Below are 17,314 nucleotides of genomic sequence, written 5' to 3'. Positions count from 1 at the left end.
CTTAGGAGTTTGAACCATTCGCTGGGCGTGAAGTAACTTCCAGAACACTGGTGGCCAGATCTACAGCGCCAACGAAGGGCTTCAGCTCTTCTTGGTCTATGTAGCCCGCATCTACCAAGGGCTTCCTCTGCTTAGCTTAACTCCTAGTGAACCCAGGAAAGCTCAGACACTTGGTGAGGTAAAACCTATTAGGAATGCGAATGCACTTGCAGTATGGAAATGAGACAAGCTAATTACAATATGAGGTGTAGTTTCATGAAAACTAAGTTGGGCCAAGAATTATGTTTCTTCACACTTTATCAGATAATATTCAGAACTGATGACGGTACTTTTATAAATTGGTAAATTTTATAATTTCACAGCTGCAATTCTCTGAATGCAAAAGATAAAACTGGAAGACTCCTATCCTTTGTTTGGATTTCCAGCTCTTTCTTATCGAAATCTGAGTACTTAGAATCTCACAGCTGGGTATTAGGGTCCTAATATCAAAATCTGCTATCAAACCACATGTGATCAACGTTTAACAACAGAGAATAAATGATGTATCTTGGCAGGTGTCCCAGGCACTGTGCAAAATTCATAACAAATTACAAAACATGACGAGTAGTCAGATTAAGATTTATTGCCTTTATTCACCTTGATTACTTATTGTTCCCCAAGCATTTCTTCCAGAATAGGCTAATTAGCATACCTTTGAGCTCTAAGCAGCACAAAATACAGGAAATTATGTGTAGAAATCAGATGCTGTGGACTCAGACTCTGGAAGAGGGTATTAAGAGCCTGTGTACAGCACAGGAAAACATCTGCTGGCGGTGGGCTCTGTGCAGCGCAGGTCACTTGGCTCAGCATGAACAGACATTGTCAGGGAAGAATTGATTCACAGAGATATAACGCAGCATCCACCCACCTCTTCACAATACTTCAGGTCAACTGACTTGCCGTCACTCCGAACACAATCTAACATCCTGGTCTTAATGCCGTTCCCACAAACTGCCTTCTCACTGAGCTGACACGTACTCCAGTCTGAAAGGAAGGGAGCTGTCAGGACAGAAGGCTATGCACAGATTTCATATGAAGCTCTGATGACCTGAATCCCATATTTCATTTACAACTGCTTCCTAAGCCTCGCGATCAATCATCCCACATGCAAAGCAGGTGGGTCCCAGCTTTGAACATATCGGGAGTCAAAGGAATTGCTGGGGTTGAACACAGCTTCAGGGATTATTCTCGAAGGCAGATGTCCACTTGCCCACCTTCATAGCCATTTGGTGATATTGAACAATGGCTTTGACTGGAAGATTAAAGGCCATCAGAAACAAACCCCCTTTCCTAAGAATAGCAGCATCAAGAATTTTAGAAATACTTTCATTTTTACAAAATAGCCATCATCTCAATGGGTAGTATTTAAACCCTTAGCTATATTTAAATAAAACACAATGTCCTCCACTCATACACTTCGAATGCTTTCAAATATATACTTACTCTTTTCACAACCAGGTTAGCCATGCTTACATATAGCTACACGTCCTTTGCCAAAGCATTCACCTGCCTCTCTCTCCAGGCCTACAGAGAATGTCCCCAGACCATTTCCTTTATGTTATCAAAGGGAATTGCAAAAGGAACAAGAATCCAATCTGGAAGCTGTACATGACTGAGCGGCATTTTTAAGTGTGTTTAATTGTGAAAAATAAAAATATAGTAAGCATCTATACTGCCCAGATTACATGAACTAAAGAGATCTTTTCTTTTCCAGAGTACTTATATCTTGCTCATAATAGATGAGGTTTGGGGAAAAAAAATCAAATTCACAATAAGACTTTTCCCTCCACCCCTGAAAAACCTGTCATGTTTTCATCTGTAGCCTCTGCAACATGGAGACAACTAGTTTTCTTTCTCAAATACTCTTTGGGTAGCTCAAGATTGCTCACAGTTTCATCTCAGAACAGTCGTGTCAATACACTGTTCATACATTACAAAGTTTTGTTTCTGTCTCTTACAGTGAAGAACATCTTTTATAAAAGGACAGATCTCTTTCAATAAATCTGATAACTGTGGAATAATTGTGGAAAGGAGATTATCTTTTGCTTGTGTCTTCCCAATGTGGAAGAATGTCTTAAATCAAATCACTTCACATATTCACAATCTAATTGAAAGGTCAATGTCAACATGATGTCACTATTCCGTATAGCATGGCATTTACTAGGAATTAAAACAGATACACAGTTCTGCCACTTCACGAGTAATTCTTTCCAGAAGAGTAAGCAGCGTGCCTCAACAGTTCGGAAAGAGGGAATTTGGCCTTTACCGCCCTGATCAGATGGCTCTGCACGTACCTGTTACATTGTAATCGTAGTGGTAGCAGTTTTTGTTCAGGTTACAGGGCTCCGTATCCACGGCATCAGGGCAGGGTTTTCCTTCCTCAGCAGGTTGTCTGATGGGATCAGCTGACCTCTGCCGGAAACTGCTTTGATTGCAAGGCTTGCGAAGAATAACACACCTCTTCAGAAGGGTGAATCTCACTCAGACACACACAGCCAGTGTCTTAGAAGTACACTGGAGCAGCAGTTTGAAGGCTGGGCCCTAGGCTAACTTAAACAAGTCAGTTCACTTTTTTGGGGCCCAGTTTCTTTAGGAAGGCGCTGAATGAGATAAGGATGTCCTATCTAGCTATCAGATCCCATAAGTTATAAATCAAGTACATGTACATCACACCACAGAGACACACAGACATACATATGATCATATTTATTATTGTAGAATGATGAGAGATTGTAATTTATTTATGTAATACATTTTATATTATAACCGCTTAGACATGAAGTTCAACTGTGTTAAGGGTATTTTAACTAACCATCTAGCAGTGAGCAACTTTTGTTGCCTTTTATAGATGCATACAAACATAATTTAGCAGCTACATAACCTGACCTGTCATTATCCAACAGGCATAGTCTGGTCCTGGGAACTTTTGGCTTCTTAGGACAAGAGGTGGCAGGATAAGCTTCTGTTGACTTTTTGAGCCCTGGCTTAACTGTCTCCTTCCCTGTTCCCATTGTCTTTTGGGCATACTAGCAGAATAACGGTTTCCAGAGCTGTCCACTCAATTCTGAGTCATTAGGACCAGAAGTATAGGGCAGAGAACTGCCCCCATAGAGTTTCCAAGACTTTATCTTTAATAGTGTTTACACTGAGATGGAAAATTAATTTATTCTTGAAACATATGCACCATAAACTCATAAATCTGTCCTGTATTGTATCTGAGCGAATTAATTCCATATCAGATGTGTTCTTCCCCTGCCTTTGATGCTGCTTGGAAAGGCACAGCACTACTGAGGGCTAAGAGGAAGCTATGCTCCCTGCCTCAGCAGCTGGCTCCTTTTGAATGGCTCTCTTCTCTTTCTGGAGTCCCTGCAAGAACCCCTACTGGCTTTTGAAATCTAGAAGCTTTGTGCGAGTGTAAGTCAGCAGGCCCAAGGAGACACGGGGTCAGTGTGAAAACCAGATTCAGGGGTGTACCACTTCCTTCCTTCTGCTCGGATTCTTTCCCCTGTTCTCCAGCAGTTTGATGACAGGCCTGCGATTGCAGTCGCCTCCCTGTGTGAATGGTTATGCCTACCATTTGAGTAAAATGGATTGAGCAAAAGCCCAGGATGCTAATCACGGGGCACTGTGAAACCATCTTCTCTGGAGAGCTATGCTTTTTAATGTTACTGTTATTAGCTTTATGAGTGTTTCCCCAACCCTCCCCCACCAAAAAAATACCCCAAACACATTGTATATTTTTAGGGCTGGATTTGAGGATGATGGAGAAGGAACAAAAACCTTGCAAGATGGCAATGAGTTCTAGTGTCAGGCAGATACTACTGTCTTTAAATGACACAATCTTGCTATGTAATGGCCAGAAAGCACACCTGGCTTTGAAAAATAAGGCGCAAAGAGTTTACTTTGCATTTACTTATCACCTTAATATTATTTTAAAGAATCATGGCAGAAGAATTCTGCAAACTCCCTATCAAGCATCTCACCAAAGCACATCTGGTCCAGGGACCCCATTCCGATATCACGCAGTCCTCGGGGCATGGCAGTTTGCACTCTCTGGAGCCAAGAGGCATCTCTTCTGGGTCACAGAGGTAATCCTCAGCATGATCTGAAGGGCCATCCGCCGTGTTCTGCATGCACCTAGAAGAAAACACGTCTGTGAAGCAATCAGGTGTCAAACAATGGTGAACTCCCCTCCCAGTGAGCAAGGAAGGTCTCTACATTCTCTTCCCTCTTCTTCCTAAAGTTATCCCAACTGTTAACCACATAACAGGCCTGAGTCCATCCAGAAGTGCCTTAGACAACGTCCTGGAGGTTCACTTCTGAGAAACCAACCACTGTCGACCCTATGATATATTCGATGTCACGATGAGTTGGAATGAGATTCATGGTGACCGGTGTTTGTTTGGCCCCCCTTGCCCTTTGCTTCAGACTTCAATCATGATTCACCTGGTCTTTCTCTCCTGTGGCAATAGTGGAAGCATCGCCCTGCCCCTGCCTGTTTGCAATAAACTAAAACCAAATCCACTAACAGTGAGTAGGTTCTGACCTATAGTGACCATATATAAGGTTTCTGAAGCTGTGATTCTTTATGGGAGCAGACCTCAGCTTTGTCCAGTGGAGTGGCTGGCGGGGTGAATGGACAATTTTGAAATTAGCAGTCCCATGCCAAACACGCAATGCTGCTTAGGCTATCTATCTATCTATCTATCTATCTATCTATCTATCTATCTATCTATCCATCATCGATTTCTTTTTGCAGTCATTCTGTGAGAGTAACATCTTTCCCTGCTTTAGAGGGTCTCTGGTGGTGTAGTGCTTTTGTGTTAGGCTGTGACCCTCAAGATCAGCAGTTTGAAACCACCTGGGTTTTCTACTGCAGTAAACAGTTCCCATCTCAGAAACTCACAGGGCAGCTCTCCCGTGTCCTAGCAGGTCATTATGAATCAGCAACTTCTCGATGGCAGTGAGGACAGTGCCCTTCCTGTGGGAACACTGCCCAGTGTCATTTTCTGACCGAATCTTCCTTTATTTTGAAATATTTTGTATTGTTAGTTTGATTTGTAGCAGAACTCAAATATTGAATTCAGTTTTATTCTGATCTCAGTATTTGTGAAGGGTTTTTGAACTTATTTCTTGGGTAGTGAAGTAATGTGACTGGCACCTGACTTCCTTTTGCGCTGGAGCTAATAACATCCGTGGGCAATGTTCTCGTAGAGGCGTCCCTTGTCTCCAACTCCACGAAGGGCAACCAGATTAATGGGCTTGGAAGAGAGCGGCATCTCGTGAGATGAAAAAGGAAGATTGAGCTCTTAAGCCTCTCAGACCCATTGCACGGTTTTAAGCTGTCAGCTGACTTACATTAGCAATTATATCTAAAATTCCAACTTTTCTCATGGATTTAGAGTGAGTTGAGACATTGCATCTTTATAAATCTGCTCTACCTTTCTATGGAGGGCAGTCACATTTAAGTGAAATGCCATTTATTTTTTCTTTGGGGAAATTCAGATCGCAAAGCTGGGCTTACATGTCTTGATTGGGCTTGTGGACTGAAAAAAACCCACATAAATATTCACTTGCACATTTTTAAATAGATTAGATACATGTATAAAAAGTAATCACAAAAAAGCAGAAGTGCATAGGTATATGATTTAATTCTTGAAACAAAAATGAAATTATAAATTTATTTGGGAGACTTTTGGATTCTAAGAAAAAGTTCTATTTTCAGCATTAAGAACAATGCTATGTTGACTGTAGTTTAGTGTGGAAGCTCTGGGAAGACAATGACTAGTCCAATGTTCAAAACTTATTCTGCTGCAAAAAAAAACATTGCACTCAGTCAGTGTAAGACATGAAACAAATTAATAAATTATCAATGGTTCTTTGATGCCTGATACCTGATTCCATCGACACCTCATGATCACACTGGCTGGTATGTTTCTTCCATGTGGGCTTTGCTGCTTCTCAGCTAGATAGCCACTTTTTTACCTTCAAGCCTTTAAGACCCTAGACGCTATATCTTTTGCTAGCCAGGCACCATCAGCTTTCTTCACCACATTTGCTTATGAACCCATTTTGTCTTCATTGGGCGTGCAAGGAAGGTGAGCATCACAGAATTCCGGGTTATTAGAACAAAGTGTTCTTGCATTGAGGGAGTACTTGAGTAGAGGCCCAATGTCCATCTGCTACCTTAATACTAAACCTTTAAATATATATACATAGGTCTATTTCCCTATCACTATATAAACATATTTACATATGTATATAGATGTACATATGACATCTATAAATGCCCTTTGCCTCCTAGTTCTTTTCTCAATTTCCTTTTACTTCCCTCTTGTCCCACTCTCATGCTCAGCCTTCATTTGGATTTCAGTAATTCCTCTAGGCTACAATGCCCTTGTCTAGCCCCACCAGGCATCCAATGCCCTCCTTGCCACCAATTTTAGTTCACTTGTTCCCTTGTCCATGGGTTGGTTGACAGCCCCTTTCTTTCCCCTGTCTGCCCCTCTCCTGTGTGCCCCCAGAAGTGTCAGTCTGTTGTTTTCTCCTCCAGATTGTTTATTCCACCTATCTTATCTAGATAGACATGCAGAGGCAATAATAAGCACAAAAACAAGGCAGAGAAAAACAAAAAACAAAACAACCAAAGAAAACAAACAACAACAACAAAACATCAACAACAAAAACAAAAGAAAACAAACAACAACAAAACAGCAACAAAAAAAACAAAAGAAACGCCTATAAATAGTGTGTTGACCTCAGGGCTACAAATCTTTATGCAAGCAGAAATCCCCATCTTTCTCCCACTTAGTGACTGGTAGTTTGAACCGTCAAACTTCAGGTTAGCAGTTGAGCCTACAGTGCCACCACGTACAGGAATAAGAGTGTATAGTGTACGGAGAGAAGCAAAAGCAACACTAAACCAACCACATTCTGTCTGTTTGCTAGTTTTTAAATCGCCATGTGCTGACAATTCTATACAATGCCAGTGATCAGATACCGTATCTTGCCAGGGCCGACCACTCTCCCTACCAATGCTACACTATACCATCCTTAAAGAGGAAGAACGGGGTTGGAGAAATTGAAACCTGTTCTCTTACAGGTGGATCTTGTTGCCTGGTATCAATGTTTGCATCTAAGCGGGACATTTTGACCTTAATTAGCAGAGGATGGGATCAGGGCGGTGTACTACTCGATCAGTAACTAAACAGTGACATTATTAGAGTTCACGATCAATAGCGGCCTTCTCTTTTCTCTGTTTGTATTACTGATGTTTACTGAGAGCATACATTGATCTAAAAAGTTACTTTCTTTGTGGCAAACACTGGAAGTATGTATCGGCAATGCAAAACCACAAGAAAAATGTGCACATGGATAGTCCAAGGGAAAGCTGTAAACAGTCTTTATTTCATTACGATTTCTTTTATTTTTATCTAATAAAAGAACAATCTGATCCACTTCTGAATGCAAGGGAAATCATTTTTAATTTTTAAGCAGAAATCCTCATTTTGAAGGAGAATGGTAGGAACCAGAACCTCGGTCTTTTTCATTTTTTAAAAAGGAACAGGGATGATTCCCATTGGAAATACAATCTTTGATAGGAGTACGTGCAAAGATTTTATGACACAAAAGTAATTTTGTTCTTTTCTACTGAAACAATTGAAGAAATATGAATCTTAAAGTGAAACATAACAGAGAAGCTCAGTTATGGGTGAGAATGACCTTCACAACACAGGCTGGATGCCTCTGGGTCCGCCTACCAGCTGACACAGAGCAGGGTTAATGGAAACAGTTCTAGTACAAACAATGGAAAGATTGCCTTTGAACTCTAACTTGGCCGTATTATCAGGTTCCTAGGCTTGGTAAGTCATTTAGTACTTCTGAATCCGATCTATAAAATCGAGGTAACAAAATCTCATGCACTTGTTTCACAGTGGCGCTTACAGGTGTGCTGACCTACTAACTAAAAGGTTGGAGGTTCAAACTCACCAACTGTTTCATGGAGAAAGATGAGGCTCGCTGCTCTAGCAGAGCTTTACAGCCTCAGAAACCTTGTTCAGTGGTTCTCAACCCTCCTCATGCTGCGGCCCTTCATGCAGTTCCTCATGTTGTGGTGACCCCCCAACCATAAAATTCTTTTCATTGCTACTTTCATAACTGTAATTTTACTACTGTTATGACTCGGGCAACCTCTGAAAGGGTCGTTCGACCCCCAAAAGGGTCGCGACCCACAGGTTGAGAACTGCTGTGGCCACTGTGAGTCTGAATTAACTCAATGGCAACGGGTTTACTGGATTAGAATCAACTTAATTGCCGCAGCTTTTGTTTTGTGAGACACTGTAAAGGAGCCCTCAGGCAGAAGCTGAAGTGGGGGGGGGGGGGTGGTAACCAAATGGTTGGGGTGGAACCCACAAGCTGCTCTGTGAGAGAAAGATAGGTTAAAGTCCAGGGTTAACCAAATGGTTGGGGGGTGGAACCCACAAGCTGCCCTGTGAGAGAAAGATAGGTTAAAGTCCCAGGGAGCCAACCAAATGGTTGGGGGTGGAACCCACAAGCTGCCCTGTGAGAGAAAGATAGGTTAAAGTCCCAGGGAGCCAACCAAATGGTTGGGGGTGGAACCCACAAGCTGCTCTGTGAGAAAGATGTGACGCGTAGCTTGGAAATATTAAGAGGCAGTTCTATCCTCTCTACAGGGTCATTGTGCGTCAGAAACAAGATAACACGTGTTTGGAAGATCCTGTCGGGGTTACATGGCAGATTGGATGAGTACATTTATGTTAGGTTTGAGCGAGTTCTGTGATGTTACAGAGTTCCCATGGGCCAAGAATTTCATGAAGATGACACACATGCAATGACCTTTTTAATTCAAGGAGAGATGTATAGGAGGTTGTGTGTAACAACACTAGCCAATAGAATGATGGAATTCTATTGATAGGATTCAACACTAGCCAATAGAATGATGGAATGCAGCGATGATGGAATTCTTCACCAACTTAGTCAAAGGATAGGTTCTAGACACACATGACTGCTGGATACATGAAACATGGCTAATGCAACTGAAGAAGTGCATCTGTCATTTTATCTGATTTTAACTGGTTTGCACGGTGAACACCCACATGATGAACCAGCAGCTATAGAACCATATATGGCAGGCCCTAGCTAGCGTAGGGTTTCAGGAAGACTACCTGGAGGAGGTGGAGAATATTAAAAATTAGCCAGTTTGCTATAAGGAGGCTGGTCCTCACACCAGGGGACCATTGACATGAAGTTAGCAATACCACACTGCCACTGAGTCCAGGGGCACTAACAGCGACAGAGAACTGCTCCTGCAGGTTTCGGAGACTGTGAACCTTTGTGGGGATAGAGAGTTTCATTTTGCTTCCACAGAGCAGCTGGTGGTTCCAAACTACTGACTTGAGGTCAGCAGTCTAACCCTTAGACCATGATGGCCCCAGTTAAGAATCTAGTTAGCCTAAGAAAAGGAGTCTGTGGCTGGAAATACGCATTAGCTCAGCTCACAGTGCTGCTCCGGCAGACGTCCTGCATAACACAACACAAAACAAGCCTTTCCTGGCAAGGGGATTCCTGCTGCTGCAACCCCACAGAGGCTCAGAGGGACCTGGACCTGAGCTGCCTCATGGAGAGCATCGCCCTAGCCTTTCGCTAGAAAACAGACTCCTTCCCAATGGCACAGTGGCAGGAGATTTGGGAGGAAGGTGCTTTCAAGGAGCTGCCTGTGAAACTGAAGGATGGTGCTGTGCTTGCTTCTGTGTACCTGCTGCGGCCTCACCTCACTCTCCGGGTTTGCACGCCTTCTCCGCAGTTCTCCCGCGTGTTCACGAAGGTCACCTTGCAGATGCTCCAGGGCTCCGTGACCCATATGTACTGGTTGCAGTCACTGTGGCACGGGACGACCTCATACACCTGAAACACACCAGGTTCTCAGGGAACATCTAAGGGACCCTCCGAGAGCCCGTGGCGAGACTGACAGAATGACAACCGGCAAAGTCTTGGGTGACTTCTTTTACTCCTCTGCTTTATTACTCATGCTTCCGAAAGACTCATACAAAGAAGCTTCACAAAGTTAACAGAAAAGAACAAGGACAAGATGTTGGAATCTTCCCGTGATTTTTCCGAAGGGTTCCCATAACGAAGTCTCTAGACAGTCTGCTGGTTAGTGAACAGGGATCCAAAAACCCAAGCTCACTGCAGGCAGGACAGCGCCACTCACAGTGACCCCTGAGGATTCCCAAGACCGGAACTGTTATTAGCAGTGGAGAGCCCCGTCTTTCTCTGTCAGAGCTGCCGGGGGTTTCAAACTGCTGACCATACGCATCGTAGCCCAGGGCTCCCCGTGTTACATTCTGTCGCTCTGCTGCAAGGGTAGATCTGACCCACTGAGTCACATCAGGTTCATGCACTTTTCCTGCGCCGACCCGACTGTCATTTCCTGGACCATCTGTTTATGCAACTTGAGTTTGACGGGACTCCAGTGTTTAGCCCAGGGTGTTTGCAGCTCAGGTATTCAAAACAGCTTTGTTTATTAATGGCTGGAAGAATTCACTGAGTATCTGAATGTAATTGTCTCTCAAATAAAACAGCGCAGTCTTTCTCCTCTAAAAGTTACAGAGGAGGATATGCACTTTGTTGGTGTACCGTACGTAAAACTAAAGTGATGCATATGTAATATACAATAAAGCACACCACGCCCCTCTCCCCCCGCCCCCTGAAAAGCAATCTGTCATCAATGTTGGCTTGGAATTGAGATCTGAAACAGGCCCCGGTCTCACAGTTACAACCCATAAGCACTGGGAGGTACACGGAGCAAAGCGTACTTTTGCTTGTGTCTGTTGTCCGCAAGGACTTCCAATGCCATGTTTGGGGCGGCATGTTTAATTGCAGGCTTTGGGGAACAAGGAGCCAATAATTCTCTTATCTCCCTGGGAAAAAACATTAAATAAAGGTAACAGTTTGCCCATGATCCAGGGAAACAGATTCAACTCAACCATAAGGGAGAATGACTTTTACAATATTTTTATAATAACCTGTTTCCCATTTAGTACAAATACATAAAGCATACATTATAATTTGTGACTGCTTTATTGAACTAATTACTGAAGGGTAAATTAAGCAGTCCTTGGCAGAAATTCCTTCAACTTCGGAAATTTTAGTGGATTGATTACGCATGGCAAGTGAATAAAGGGGTCCATTCCAAATGGGGATAAAATACACCCCATCAGAGCAATAATCTCAATGCTGGTCAGATGGTCACCTTCACTATTGGCACTGTATTAAAGTTAGACCCAGTACCTCGCGGGAAAGCAGTACCCCATTGCTCTGAGGCAGTAAATCATCCGAGGGGGGGGGGGTACCACGGTCCCTACTCTCTTGATGACTTCCTTTTAACCTACCGCCGTGGAGGGACCATAAATTAGCTCCAACAATTTCCACCCACTGACTTTTCAGCCCGCTGTCCCCTTTTACCTCTCCCTTGGAAAAGCCGGAGAGCCTGCATAGGCGTGTCTTTGCCTCGTCAGTGAATGAAGGCTGTTCCTTCTACCCAAGCCCTTCACCTCTGCCCCTGCCCCGGAGTGGACGGGAAGACACGGGTGACGGTGCCAGGCAGCGTAAGCCAGGGAACAGCTGCCGAGCAAAAGTTTCATGGCGATTGTGGCGTTTCGCCTCCAGTAAAAATAGAAGACAATGATGGGGAAACAAAACAGAACCAAACAAAGCAAAACACAATTCTTTCATAGGAAGCTTGGAGTTCAGATTTCTTACCTGAGCCTGGAGTAGCAACCACGATGGACGCGGAAAGGGGAGAAAAACAAAGAGAGACAAGACTGTCAGAAAACCATGATAAGAACTCGTATTCTAACTGTTGAGTATTATTAATGTTTTAGGCCAGAATGAATTATAATATTTTATTGAATCTTGGGACATAAAACAGCAAACAAATAGTAGATTGCAATTAATGTTGAAAAGTAAGAAGCACAAATTAATATTGCAGATTGTATAGCCAAGGAAAGGTCTAGATGAGCAGCAAAAATCCTCTTAGAGACAGAGATTCTACAATCGACATGACAGTTTGTAGGGAACTGACAAATGATACCAACAATGTGATCCCACACAAAATGGACTACCTGTCTACCTACCTACCTTTTTATCAATCTAAATCAATCCATCAATCCATGCTTCAGAGGAAACGAAATATTAAATACTGTTTCCCACTGGAAAACAAAACCTCAGAGACTATTTTTATATTAATGGATCGCCAATTACTATACTGATGAATGTATACCTGTAGCAAGATTTTAATTCCCAATGTAAACATAGTACTTTTTCTGTTCTTTACATTTCATAAATATTTCACTAATACCAAAATATCCAGGAGATTTTTTCCTTCTCTTACTTTCTTTCTTTTTTAGCATACATTTATTCCCAAAGTGCTCATGAATTTACTATTTCTTCTTTAGCTTTCCTTTTTCATATACTTCTATCTTGACAAATCAGCTACAAACGGATAGAAATGCATACACATTTCCTTAATATTCTACATCAGATTATATCCCTGTTCACAAATGACATGGGTTTTAAAATTTATACCAAAATTACTTGGCACAAAATTTATAGCAAGAACATATTGTTTGAACTTCTGGAAACACATTCTTAAAGATAATGCTGAAGAAAACACAACTTTTTTACTGAAGATTTGACTGGTTATCCACACATACACAAATACCGTGCACTGGGTATGAGTATGTGTGGAATTCTTTATTAAGAATAAAGATGATAATTTATACCCTAAATTTTAATTTATTATTAGAAATGCATGATTTAAAAGCGTGTAAAGTGATTTTTTTGCATGATAAATGACACAAATCATTTATTCTGCTTCACATTGGTGGTAGAATGGAGATTTCTTCTTTTTTTGTAAGCATCAGTAACCCTGTGGAAATGCTGTGTCTCCATGAGAGGCTTGAGTACCAGTAGATGGCGCCAGTGCAGTGTATTAGCTATTCTCAGTAGCTATTTAAAGGGTACATCTGAAACCTCACAAACCAATCAACACTCTTAAGACACTGTCTGTGGAATGTAAAATTTCATCTAATTGTGTCCTTAATTTAAAAAGTTGGTTTTTTTAAAACATCATATGTTGTTTTGAACAAATTAATATTGCTCTGGAAAGGCAGTGGATGTGTAGTATATAATAGTTCTATTTGATTAAGGAATTGATTCATTTGACTACAGTCTAAATTTGACTACACATCTTAACAATTACACAGATTGGTGAAATGTCGGTCAACGATGCTAACATTTGTCTAATACATATTATATCACTTTTAAATTAGTAGACATTCATTCCATCATCCCTTTCCTTAAACAATAGGAATAATGCTGTTTTTGTTAGGTGCAGTCTCAGTTCCGGCTCATTCACAGAGAGCCCATGGACAAGAGAATGAAACACGACCTGACCCCGTGTCAGCCTCACCATTGTGACCTTTGAGCCTGTTGCTGCAGCCACTGTGTCAATGTATTTTGCCCCCGGTCTTCCTCTCTTTTCACTGCCCCTCAACTTTATCGATCATAATAATGCTTCGAGAGGCAAATAAAATGGACAGCCTAAGTCAAATAAAGTTCCAAAGAAAACAGAAGAAGCCCTTTGCATCAAGTCCTCTTAAGCGGAGAGCAAAGGCTCTGAAAATGATGAGGGCAAAGAATGTACAGATGTGCTTTACACAATTGATGTATGTATATGTATGGATTGTGATAAGACTTGTATGAGCCCCTAGTAAAATGCTTTAAAAAAAGAAAATAGAAGAAGCCAACAACTAAACAGATCTATAGCATACCTACAGTGTATTCGTAAACCTTTAAATTTTTTCTTCAAACTTATTTTATATAAAACAAATTTAAATAAATACAGATGTTTCCTAATTTTAGATACAAACTGATATACTTTCTTCAACTTTAATTTAAACTTGCTATCAGGTGTTGGTAGTTGGTAATTGGATGTCTTTTTGAGAGTCTAGTTAAACTTTCATGAGTGTGACAATCTTGCTTACAGCATCTAAAACTGATATAATTTTATTACAAATTAAAAACAAATATTTTTCAGAGGTAGATATTTTCTTTTATTCAACTATATGTGTGTGTATCGTATACATTTGAACATAAGCCAAGTTTTTTCAGCACATTTTTATGCAGTTTTAAAAAAAACTTAGGTGCCTCAGCTGATATTCCACTATGTATTTATAGTTATATATATATAACTACAATCCTAAGCCAGATGTTGTCCCTCTTTATTTTCAGGCGATTTACTTATCTACGGCCCTGGATGCACTCCAGGTTAGGAGTTGGCAGGCAAACTCCAGGGCTGGCAGTTCAAACTCACCAGCTGCCCTGCAGGAGAAAGGTCAGGCTCTGCTTTTGTAAAGATCTGCAGTCCCAGGACCTCTATATCAGACCCTGAGGAGCAGGAATCAACACAAACACATGAGCTATACTCACGTTTGATTTAAACAGATGTGTGTATATAGAGATGATTTATATAGACATGTGTCTGTATGTGCACTTCAAAAAGTTTGAAAAACATGGAGTTAAAAGATAGTTATTCCACAGTTTTTTAAAGTCCTCGTGTTGTGCATGTGTGCGTGCACATAACTAAATCTCCTGAGAATAGAGATCATAAATTTTGTTTAGAATTTTAATATTATGTATGTGTTTATTCAGGCATTTTAAAGAAATAAACTGGCTATTCATTGCTCATAATTTATGCTTAATTTTGAATAAAACATTGATCACTATTAATCTAAGCAATATTGTAATATTCTCAATGATAAAAAAAATACCTGGTTGACATGGTCGAGTTTGGGACAGGGCCTTCCACCGTTATATGGTTTCTCACGGAGCCATTTAGACCGAACCTTCACACCGCTTCCACAAGACTTACTGCACCGGGACCAATTGGACCACTCACTGAGTTTGCAGTCTGAGGGGCAAGGGATGATGCAGGCCTCTTCAATGTAACCTGAGTGGATGACAATAAGCCAAAGAGCCATCTCCTTCACATGTTACTTCCGCAATGCCACCCGCCCCTGCTCACTGAGAAGGTCCACTGCTGACGCGACGGCAGCATGCAAAGGCAGAAATGTCTGCGTTGTTAGGGACGCTAATTAAATTCTGTAGGAAAGCGAGACACACACACACACACACACACACACACACAGCGACTGTGTTAAAATAACAGCTGAGCAGCTGCCATATGATCTGCTCCGGATTCGTGCTCACCATATTTCAACATTTCTGACTTTCTGACAGCTCGTGTTTAATTGACAATAACCTGTCTGCTGCCATATCTTTCTCATGATGTCAGAATGATACGCTGAAAAACTTACAACACAGTGTTCTATAAAACCCTATCTGTTCGTTAGTGTCAAACACGTTCAGGGCTCGGAGTCTGTGCGGTGCTTTCCCTCACGGAGGAGAGCCGGTCCCGCTCAATCAAAGTCCTACAGGCGCCATTTAACTTAACACCTCCTGTTGCCCCTTTTTGGAAAGGCACATCTGAAGAAGAAGCATGAAGGGGATTAAATAAGTAATGCCTCATGCTTTCATGGTGCAGTCCATTTCAAAACACGTTCCCTGTCTATGGCCATTTGACTCTGTCAACAATCCCATGGCTGTGTTGGGCAGGTACTGCTATTGCATTGGGCAGATACGAAAACAAGGGAAGACGGGTAACTGACACGTGCCAGGTCACACAGGAAGGAATGGGGAAAAAGGATGTCTGACGGCTCTCCCTAGTCTCGCTCCATCCAATCACACCGGCCTCCCTCAGAGTTCTTCAGGGAAATAGGAGCTTTGCACTGAACAGATCCATACTACCAAATGACCCTTGCGAAGCCCCTCCTGGAGGCACTGTTTTTAAGGCAAAGGTGTGGAAGCGCGGCTCCCTGTCCCAGGTCCTGATCCCGGCTGTGTGCTCTCGTTCCCTCCTGTGCAGAGTGGGCCCTCGGACACCAGGAAACGCTCTGCTGCAGCTTTCGTCAGCAGCAGAGGTTCCGTTTGCCAACAATGACAGATATTTCATAACAGAAATATGGGGTTTAAAAAATGTGGGTTAAAATATTGAGATCGAATTCACGGAACCATAAAATCTCTCAACGTGTACACTACAGTGCTGTGAAGTATATCCAGAGTCACACACTATCATCTACAAACTAAACATATATTTGTCACTTCAAACAGGAGTCACTAGGGTTGTTTCCCCATCCTTCCCTCCCCGCATGCTCTGGTCAATAATCATTTACTTTCTATGTGTGTGTATTTCATTATATAAAGCATTTCTAGATGCTTGATATAAATATAATATATATATTTTGTGATTAGAATCTTTAGTATAATATTTTCAAGGTTCTTCTATGCTACGGAATGTATAAGTATTTCATTCCTTTTTATTGTGAAATAAAGTTGTTAAATTAAAATTGTAAATAACAATAAAAAGTATGAAGTACTTATACTTACAGTAACAAGGTTATTTATTTCACAGTAAGAAGGTATGAGGTACGTATACACATACACACTGCAACAAATAACAATAAACCACATTTTGTCAGGCCTTCAGTTCCTAGAGATCTGGGTGGTTCTTATTTTTTTAGGCATCATGAATATTATTCAAAAGGACACTTGGGTTAAGTTTTCGTGTAGTGTATGTTTACATTCCCTTGAATATACACCAGGAGTGGAACTGCTAAGACTCATGGCAACTACCATGTAACTATTTGAGCACCTGCCAGGCTGCCTTCTAAAGGGGCTGTCCTATTTCACTCTCCTACCAACGGCATTTGCACACGCTTCACCTTCTTCTCAGCGTTTTTCACCGTGACCTTCTGATTTTAGTTCCCAGGGGGCTGGGAGGTAGTCTCGCAGAGACTCAATGACTCAGTGCTGGTCAATGTATCATGGGCTTACCGCTATTTGCATGTCTTCATTGGCTAAACGTCTATTTGAATCCATTGCCAAAATTCTAATTGGGGTATAGTCTTTTTATTGTTGCACTATTAAGAATTGTTTGTAAAATCTAGCGAAAGGTCTCCTATAATTCACATGATTTGCATAGGCCCCCCTCCATTCTTAGGGTTGGCATTTTACTTTTTGATAATGTTCTTTGAAGTACAACAGTTTTTACATTTTAACGTTGACTATCTGTTTTCCCCTTTGGTTGCTTGCGTTTCATATCTATTCCATGTCACAGTTCTTTACACCTACGAAT

General features: G+C 41.6%; 1 protein-coding gene across 1 annotated transcript in view; it reads right to left on the bottom strand.

Moving 5' to 3' along the window:
• Positions 1–17,314, bottom strand: part of THSD7A (thrombospondin type 1 domain containing 7A) — a 301,694-nt gene that overhangs the window by 17,407 nt on the left and 266,973 nt on the right. Inside the window, exons 14-19 of the mRNA XM_075557342.1 lie at positions 14,892–15,070; positions 11,821–11,826; positions 9,830–9,963; positions 4,023–4,176; positions 2,334–2,478; positions 908–1,023 (exon numbers count right to left, since the gene is read on the bottom strand). Coding sequence (XP_075413457.1) covers positions 908–1,023; positions 2,334–2,478; positions 4,023–4,176; positions 9,830–9,963; positions 11,821–11,826; positions 14,892–15,070 — 734 coding nt within the window. The remainder of the gene's footprint in view (positions 1–907; positions 1,024–2,333; positions 2,479–4,022; positions 4,177–9,829; positions 9,964–11,820; positions 11,827–14,891; positions 15,071–17,314) is intronic.

The sequence above is a fragment of the Tenrec ecaudatus genome, chromosome 9, assembly GCF_050624435.1.
Source record: "Tenrec ecaudatus isolate mTenEca1 chromosome 9, mTenEca1.hap1, whole genome shotgun sequence".
Taxonomy (NCBI): Eukaryota; Metazoa; Chordata; class Mammalia; order Afrosoricida; family Tenrecidae; genus Tenrec; species Tenrec ecaudatus.
Note: the sequence above shows the minus strand (reverse complement) of the source record. Positions and strands in the feature narration are given on the sequence as shown.